Raw genomic sequence first — 8,490 nt, forward strand, 5'->3', positions numbered from 1 at the left:
ATACCGCCGGAGTGGAAGGAGATGAAGATCCATCACAACCAAATCCAAAGGAGCACCATCGCAACCAGAGTCGCTTGTCGGTCGAAGAACACGTCCACCGCGAATGTGAAAAGACTAGCCTCGCTGATCCGACTAACCAGAGAGGAACACGAGCCATCGACCTTCCGGCGCTTCCCAGGAGAGCACCACTGAGATGGTGGGCGTCGAGGCAAATTTATTCGACGGAGTGACGCTGTCGCCGTCATCGAAGCCGTGAAAACTATTCTTATGTTTTTGTCCCTCAAGTTCCTCAAAAAAATAGACTTGTTTTTCAAGATTTTTTAGGTATATATTTTGTCCTTCAAGTCTCAAAACCGGATAAGTATGGTCCAAAACCTGATTTTTTAGCACATTGACTGGGGGTTGACTAGGTTTGACCAAGTTCGGCCGGGCTTGACCACGTTTGACCGATGGACAGTAAATTTCAAAAAATCTAAAATTTTGTGACAACCAACATGCTTGGGTGCGATTGGTGCGTGTAAATGTTTGTGGTCAAATAACATCTGAGGAGCTCTAAAAAACAAATTTTGGCTTTTTTAGCCAAAATTAGTTGTTGTTTTTGCCACGAGATCTTCGGATGTTTTTTTTTTTTTTTTGCGAGGAGATCTTCGGATGTTGAAACACCACACAAATTTCCATGCACCCAAGCATCTTGGTTGCCACAAAATTTCAGAGTTTTTTAATATTTATTGCTATTTTTTTGAATTTACTGTTCGTTCATCAAACCTGGTCAAACCCGGTCAAATCTGGTTAAAATCTGATTTTGGACCAAACTTATTCGGTTTTGAGACTTGAAGGACCAAATTATACCAAAAAACTTGATAAATCAAGTCTATACTTTCGGGGAATTTGAGTGACAAAAACATACTTATTCCTAAACTATCTACAGGCCGAAGTAGAAGCTCCCACGGGCTGCCGGAGCAGCAGATGGAAGCAGGAAGATCCCACGGGCTCGCCGCCGGCGGTTGAAGATGGGAAGTGGATCCTCGCGCTGTTCGTCGCTCACCAAAGAGAAAACTGGATCGTGGGGAAAACTGGACAGTTTGTTCAGGTGAAGGGAATCCGTTTGCAGATAACTGAATGAAAAGCAGGCAGGTACAGTTCAGAAAGGTCAAAACGAACTCAAATGTACATCACATACTGATTATTGACAGAAGGGTGAAACAATAATACATCATATTGACAATGCCACACAAAAAGAATACCATGCTATATAGAATGCTGACATGACATGTTTACAAACACATAAAAGAATCTCTCACTCATGGAACAATCTCTCACTCACTCACTCACTCACTGTATCTTCTCTCTTAATTCACAGCTCTTCTTTCTAGCCTATTTCATCATAATTCAGGAGGGCAGTTCACCATTTTCATCATGCCAAGTTCTGCAACGGGTAAAAACATCGTGAGCACCACACATTTGGAGCCCGCAAATGCATCAACCAAAGCTCAATTCGCTAAGAGCTCACCTGCCCAAATCTGCTCCTGGTCTTCATGAACCCGCCTCTCGTCACCGAATCGTCAGGGCCGCCCTTGGCGCCGCTGCAGTTCCAGTAGGCCCCCACGGTGCCCAGGATGGGCATGTCGTCGGGGCTCGGGCTCGGGGACCGCGACCGCCTCGGCGACGAGTTGGCCGACGAGATCTTGATGTCCTCCACGGTGAGGGCGCCGAGGATGGGCCGGTCCTCCCGGCTGATCGGCGAGTAGGACCGCACCGAGTAGTTGCTCTCCGGCGTGCCCGAGGAGCCCAGCCACGTCGAGAGGCTCGCGTCCACCGACGCCTCCTGCTTGCTCGGCGTCCTCGGGGTGTAGTCCCAGCTCCCCGCCGGCTTCTCTTGCTTCATGGCCGGGACGGTCGCCGGGTCGTCGGAGAGCGTGACCAAGTTCTCCTTCTCCGAATCCTTGGGCGCGGCGGTGTGAGGCTTGGTGGCGTCCTTCCACTGGCTGAAGCTCTCCACCGAGTTGAACACCTCGGCTGCGGCTCCAGTCTGGCCGGCGCTGTCCTTGGTGGTCTTGGGCGCCGGGAGCAGGAAGAGCGACTCGCACGCCTCCTCCTCGCCGCGCGCGATGCCCAGCAGCCCGCCGTGCTCCTCGTCGTCGTCCACCGCGCACTCGTCGATCCCATCCAAGCCGTCCTCCTCCTCCTCGTCGTCGTCATCGTACTCATCGTCGTCGTCGTCGTAGCAGTCCTCGTAGTCGCTGTCGTCGTCGGCGCCGGCGCAGTTGCGGTACCTGTGGTTGAGCGGGAACGCCTCGGATTTCGCGCACTGGGGCCCCAGCAGCGTCCACGCCCCCTCGCCGCCCGCCGCGGCGCGGCCCTCCTCCTCCTCTGTCGCGGCCTCCTCGCCCTCGGGGATCGGCGGCGCGTCGTAGGCCGTCACGTTGGGGTCGAACGTCACCTTCTTCTTGGCGACGACGGCCAGGCACAGATCATCGGCGGAATCCCTAATCAACCAGAAAAAAAAAACAGAGATCAAATCCCTAATTTATAACCAGAAAAATGAAACCGAAATCGATCGGCCAACAGCAGCCGGTCAGTGAGTGAGACCAGCTGTAACACCGGATGGGACAAGGATCGAACCTGAGCTCGAGGAGGGTGGCGAGGAGCGGGGCGGCGTCGGCGTCGCGGTGGGCCTTGGAGGGGGAGCGGGAGGGGGAGCGCTGCTTGCGGCGGCGGTGGCGGCGCTCCTTCTTGGACTTGTCGCCCCCGAAGCAGCCGAGGAAGCAGCCCATGGCCGGCCGGGGGGCGCGTCGGTGGCTTGTCGGCGCAGGCGAGCGGGAAGCGGCGGCGGCGAGGTGGATGTTTGGGGTGGGGGAGACGGAAGAGAATGTGGGCTAGGAGTAGTAGTGAAGGGGGCGCGGCATTTGGGGGGGAGGGGAGAAGCTGCCGTTGGGGGAAAAGGGCAAAGCCCGAGTGGTAACGGTCGTGTTGACCCAGCTGGCATGTGACCGTTGGATGCGCGGACGGAACGGATGGGATCCCATGACGGAGCAAGGAATCCGAGGCCGCCACAATGGGCCGGGCCGGGCCGTCGGAATCCTATGTGCGTTTGTGTGGCGGGAATTGCGTCGCACTGCATGCAGGCCTGTGGCATACATTTACCCTTTTTTTTTCTCTTAAATTTGTTTTACTCCCCTAAAAAAAACTTAATTTTGTTTTACCCTTTTTTAGCCTAATAAAATAAACCTTTTTGTGTGCGTAGCATTTAGCTTTCTTGTACTAGTTACACATGTCAGGATACTGATTTACACAATATCAGCACACAGACAGAGTGCTAAAAAAGGTGTCAAAAATGTATGATAAGAAAGCTAAATGTAAGACATTTTGAGACTTGTAAATAACGTATTATACTTACAAGTCTAAAACATCTTATATTTATGAGCAGAGGAAGTGGTAAATTACTGAGCTCTGAGCAAGCTTATATTCTGCCGGAGAAGAAAAAAAAAGAGGTCCCTTTTGATAAGAGTGAACTGCCTGATAGGGCACATGAATGTGACAAACCTTGCACTTTGCAATTACAGCATCCATTGATGGCATCAATCAATTCATGCAACAATAATGTTAACCGTGTCATGGCAGCAACAGACACACACACACAGGAACATCAGCTAGTTAGTTAACATGCCAAGAGGCAGATACTATTGACAAAAATCGGTCGCAATTCCAACCCCGCAAAAATGCCCGTGTCTGATTTCTAAGAGCATTTTGCTTATCACACATAACGTTACTCGTCAGGAAGAGAGCAAGGCTGCTGCTGCCAACGCTGCGGGTCCCTTTTTACCCTTTCTAACTGCTGTGTGGTGATATCTCAAAATTCTGACGCAACTTCCTGCTGCTTGCGCATTCAACAGATTATATGGGCTCGTCGTCGCCAGTCCTTGCTAGGTCGCAGCCCTGACTTGCACTACATGAGATAGTTTGAGCCTGTTGGAGTGAACCTTTTTCTATACAAGACTGTTAGGCCAATGCATAACATTAAGATACAGCTCTTGCTAAACACTCATACTCTCCACCTGCGCAAGATGCACCGGAGATTCAGCACTGCAATATTTACATGACTGAGCATATGCAAGTATCCAAATAATCATCATCCGAGTCACTTGAATCACTGCAAATTGTCAAAAAAAAAAACAGATGGCAGAGCAATTAGAGGAAGAAAATCAAGACAAGCAAATGTCAGCATGGACTCTTTTTTTCTTGTGATGGGTACATGGACTTTCTTGAACAACCAACATAATGACAGTCCAATGAGACCTTTTTAGATACCACCTCTTTAGATGCATGGGGTTATTAACGTATTGTATCTCGGCCAAGATACTACGATTCCAAATGAGATCATTTTCTATTAGCACATACATCGTACCCAATGTGGATTCTACTGTCAGTTGATGCCAGCAGAAAGAAAGACTGATGAAACAAATTATTTATTACGCGCCTGCAACTTCTAAAGCCTATAAAGGTACTGGTCATTTAAAAAAAGCAAAATGTGGAACTGTAAACTGATCTCCGAGGACTAAAGGGTGCAATAAATATGCAACGGCAGTCAGGTGAAGTAAATATACTGAGAGAGGGAGAGGGAGAGAGAATCATATGCCAACAAGTTTCACTGGGATAATTAATGTGTAATATACTAATACTGCTGTGATTATACTGGTCTATTTCAAAATCTTTTAATACCATCTAGCATCCCAAAAGAGAACAACATTTTCAATTAACACATATCATCGCACCTTATGTCGGTTCTATTATAAAGCTGGTGCCAGTACAAAGAAAGACAACTTGAGGTAATTAAAGTTCTTACAGAAGTATACTTCAGCGGTAAAGATTACGGTCCACTGTAACTTACAGACTGATAAAACAAAGTATTCATTATGCCTCTGCAACTCCAAAGACTATAAAAGGTACTGCTCGTGTAAAAATAAGCAATTTGGAACTGTAAGCAATTACTACACAGTGCGACAAATGAGAACCCTGTCCCTTGTTGGGGGTCGTATGGAAAAAAAGGTGAAGCAAATATCTTGAGAACAAAAGAAGTCATGTGCCAACAAGTTTCACTTGGTTAAACTGAACTTACACCGAACAAAGATGTAGGGTAGGGTACCATCACGGACTAATCAAACTGTAACTGTGAAGAACATAAACAAGGGTTTCCTAATATCAATATCAAAGTAACAGAGCTTACCTAAGCTTGTTCAACTAAGATCAGATTACAGTTGTGTAATTTCATGGTTGTTAAAATAAATGAATGTTCCGATGCAGATTAATTTGGACTAATGGAATGGTGTTGTGTAGGCGGAAACAGGGCATTTTCATGCGAACTGTCCTCAATTCATAGGGTGGTCCAAGTCCTCAGTCCTGAACCGCCAGATATCACATATTACCTCAATCCAACAATTAGACTGCTATATTACTAAACTTGCTTGCAGCGTAACCGAATTTTGCATCCAGAAATGGTACGGATAAGTTAAACATTTCCTGTTCCAATGCAGGAGGCCTTAGAACAAGTTACATAACTACAGCTGTTATGAAAGGAAATAAATAAACCATACTGTATTGCCACTTTAATTACTGTTTCCTTGTTAGGTATATGTGTCATCAATCCTAGGTTTTTAACGAAGTCTACATGATGGGTAGGGTAAAGGTCCGAAGAGCAGGGATAGGGCACTAGAAAACAGTGACAGGGATAATCCCTGGCGTGGAAGAGAGGCTTCTGAATGGGATAGGTTTCCACTTTAGCTCCTAACAGTATAATGTACAATTGCCCAATTTACTGAAGATAAATCATAATAATCCACATTAATAATTACATTTGGATCTAAATTTATTAGTTGAACATTTGAGGAATCAGATGTTCGATAATCTACTGCTAATTAGCATTAATATGTGCAGACCCACCCCAACATGCATAATTAATAAATACATTTTGATAAACGACGAGGTTCAACTCGTCTAAATTTTCAATAAAATTGCCAAAAGTCTACTGATACTGATCAAAATTTCAACAATTTGTTTAATCAAATCGCCAAAGTCTACTCTCAGAAAATAAAATCGCCAAAAGTCTACTGATCATGGCTTGACTAGAAATCAGAAACTAAAGTTCAAAAAATAAGGAACTAGCATACAGATTGAATTATATTGCCAAAAGTTACAGTAACAACTGAGAAACATATACAGACCACCTTCACATATGACAGCACATATCATTTGTATGCCTGTAAGAAGAGCATGCCAAAAGTAATACTAGACCAATACACAGTTTTTCTTATAGGCTAATGGAGACATAATACTGCCACTGAGGCCAAGAAATGCAGCAGCCTCATCATAAATTCTCATCTTTTTCCACTTTGAAGGGCTGTATCATTTCCAGTCCTTGATACATCAATAATGACCAATCTCTACTCCAACAAATGGTTCATAATTGCGCACCAGCACGATTATGGATTAGTTGCCTAAGACTTTGTGCGATCATTTTGCAACACCAGTTCGTACTTAACTTTTACGGCACCACAAGTAGAATATGTTTCTGTCTAATCAGTTCACGGCGGACTCGGGGTGAATTTATAGGTCAGGTAAACGACAAACTAAAACTGAAATTATAGCCACATGTTACTTCAGAAGAGTTCAAGGGAAGCATAGACCCCAGTTACTTGAATTGGATGTTGAAAAGCCCCCAGGCACAATAATTCAGTTCACCTAGCAAGCTGAAATTGGCAGATTGTGACACCCCAAATGGATCACATGATCACATGTTCTAAAGTGGTATCCTGGCAGGATACATATCATTTGATCACCGAACCTCGTGACTACAGCAATCATTTCCCCCTTTCCTGCTTGACAAGAAACGCCCACCTAAGAGTTCCAACTATCCAAGCAACCCCTATGCAGCTAATTTGGGTAGCCAAACAAGGAAACATTGCACGGAACTCATCGGCATCGGCATCGGCATCATGTAGTGCAGGATCAAAAGAAGCATGTTGCATCTATGTAACACATTTACGGCAGCACAAAAAATAATATTGAAAGGATGCACGGAGGTTGCTTGGTTTGCTCACCTAGGCTGGAATTCCAAGACCTCGGCGAGCTTCTTGCCGTGGGTGTCCTTCCACTGCACCCGCCGCTTGGGGCCCTTGTAGGCCTTGCGGGCCGTGCCGCCCTCGGGGCGCCGGGGCAGCAGCGCCTTGCGCTCGCCGACGTTGTCCTTGGAGCCCCCCACCGGCGCCGAGGACGTCCGGTACACCGCCGCCTGCGCCGCCGCGGACGAGGGGGGAGGCGCCGGGTTCTTGCCGTTGCACGAGTTACTCCTGAAGGCTCGGCGATCCATCGTCGGGTGGCATCAACTCCCTCCGCGGCACTCTCAGGTCGGGCACCTCCGGCCGGGCTCCGGCTCGGGGGCAGGAATCCAACCGAATTGGATCTTTCGGGCCGAGGCAGACGCCTGGAGGGAGGACGATTCCAAAATGCCCCCAAGCTGATAAACAAAGACGGGAGGAACGGGAATCGGTGAATCTCGGGGGCGGAAAGGACCAGAGGAACCGAATCTACGGACGGCGAGAAGAGCGAACGGACCTGGGGAGTTGGGCGCGGAATCGGAGGGAGGCCGGCCGGGGAGATTCCTTCCGGATCGAGACGAGGCCGCGCGAGGGGGACGAGGAGGAGAGGATTCGGGGGGGTTGGATTGGAGGGGCCGGAGAGGAGGAATGGTGAGGTGGGGGGAGGATTGGAATCCGGCGAGCGAGCGAGCGAGCGTGCGTGCGTGCGGTGTAGGGGCGGCACGGGGCCGGAGAGCGACGCGGGCGGAGCCGATGGTGGTGACGGCAGACCCGATCCCGCGCGTCTAACCTTTGCCCCGTCCTTGGCTCTCCTTTTTTTTTTTTTTTTTTTTTTTGAGATGATCCTTGGTGGCTGGCAGGCTCCCCTCCCCTCCCCTCCCCAGCCAAATAACCACCGGACCCGACCGGACCTCCCTCCCTCCCCTGTCTCTTGCGCCCTTTGTTACGATCTCGTTTGGTTCCTGTTTATAATTTATTATTACTGATGATGGGGATATCCTTGTACGCGTACCCAACTTTATCTGTAAAAGATTGCTCCCACGAGGGAGCAACATGTATGAATCAAGACCACCAGAGTGGCAATCATATGTTCTCATTGTCAACTTAGTCCTAGTTTGGCAACACCGTTTTTTCAAAACCATAGTATTCTAAACCTCAGTATTTCAATAGATGGGCAACAAATACTTCAGTTTCTGAAAAACATAGATTTTTCTCAGTTTCGATAATACCGCCGAGGTGTTTGTCAAGTGGTAGTTTTTCTCAGTTTTTTTTTTTTGGTTTACACAGATTGTTACGTTGTTGCATGCATACATAGTTACACTCATGGATCAGCTTATGCTAGTCGCCACCGTATGCATGCAGCTTTGCACAGGCATGTTCTCTACTAATAGATGCTAGG

General features: G+C 47.7%; 2 protein-coding genes across 2 annotated transcripts; both read right to left on the bottom strand.

The window, feature by feature from the left end:
- Positions 1 to 1,198: 1,198 nt before the first annotated feature.
- Positions 1,199 to 2,921, bottom strand: LOC123105884 (uncharacterized). The gene is made up of 3 exons (XM_044528051.1): positions 2,623 to 2,921; positions 1,511 to 2,486; positions 1,199 to 1,426 (listed from the first exon to the last, which is right to left on the bottom strand). The coding sequence occupies exons 1-3, from the start codon at positions 2,772 to 2,774 to the stop codon at positions 1,415 to 1,417; spliced, it is 1,140 nt and encodes a 379-aa protein (XP_044383986.1). The 5' UTR covers positions 2,775 to 2,921; the 3' UTR covers positions 1,199 to 1,414.
- Positions 2,922 to 3,535: 614 nt separating this feature from the next.
- LOC123105885 (uncharacterized) lies at positions 3,536 to 7,910 on the bottom strand. Its single transcript, XM_044528052.1, has 3 exons — positions 7,609 to 7,910; positions 7,095 to 7,510; positions 3,536 to 4,150 (listed from the first exon to the last, which is right to left on the bottom strand). The coding sequence occupies exons 2-3, from the start codon at positions 7,361 to 7,363 to the stop codon at positions 4,093 to 4,095; spliced, it is 327 nt and encodes a 108-aa protein (XP_044383987.1). The 5' UTR covers positions 7,364 to 7,510; positions 7,609 to 7,910; the 3' UTR covers positions 3,536 to 4,092.
- Between the last annotated feature and the right edge of the window lie 580 nt (positions 7,911 to 8,490).

The sequence above is a fragment of the Triticum aestivum genome, chromosome 5A (assembly GCF_018294505.1).
Source record: "Triticum aestivum cultivar Chinese Spring chromosome 5A, IWGSC CS RefSeq v2.1, whole genome shotgun sequence".
Taxonomy (NCBI): domain Eukaryota; kingdom Viridiplantae; phylum Streptophyta; class Magnoliopsida; order Poales; family Poaceae; genus Triticum; species Triticum aestivum.

Bases quoted from the DNA above. Each gene is read 5' to 3' on its own strand.
- LOC123105884 (XM_044528051.1), bottom strand. From the start codon at position 2,774: ATGGGCTGCTTCCTCGGCTGCTTCGGGGGCGACAAGTCCAAGAAGGAG. The intron at 2,487-2,622 runs GTTCGATCCTTG...CTGGTTGATTAG, and splicing joins GCCACCCTCCTCGAGCTCAG to GGATTCCGCCGATGATCTGT.
- LOC123105885 (XM_044528052.1), bottom strand. From the start codon at position 7,363: ATGGATCGCCGAGCCTTCAGGAGTAACTCGTGCAACGGCAAGAACCCG. The intron at 4,151-7,094 runs GTGAGCAAACCA...GACAATTTGCAG, and splicing joins GTCTTGGAATTCCAGCCTAG to TGATTCAAGTGACTCGGATG.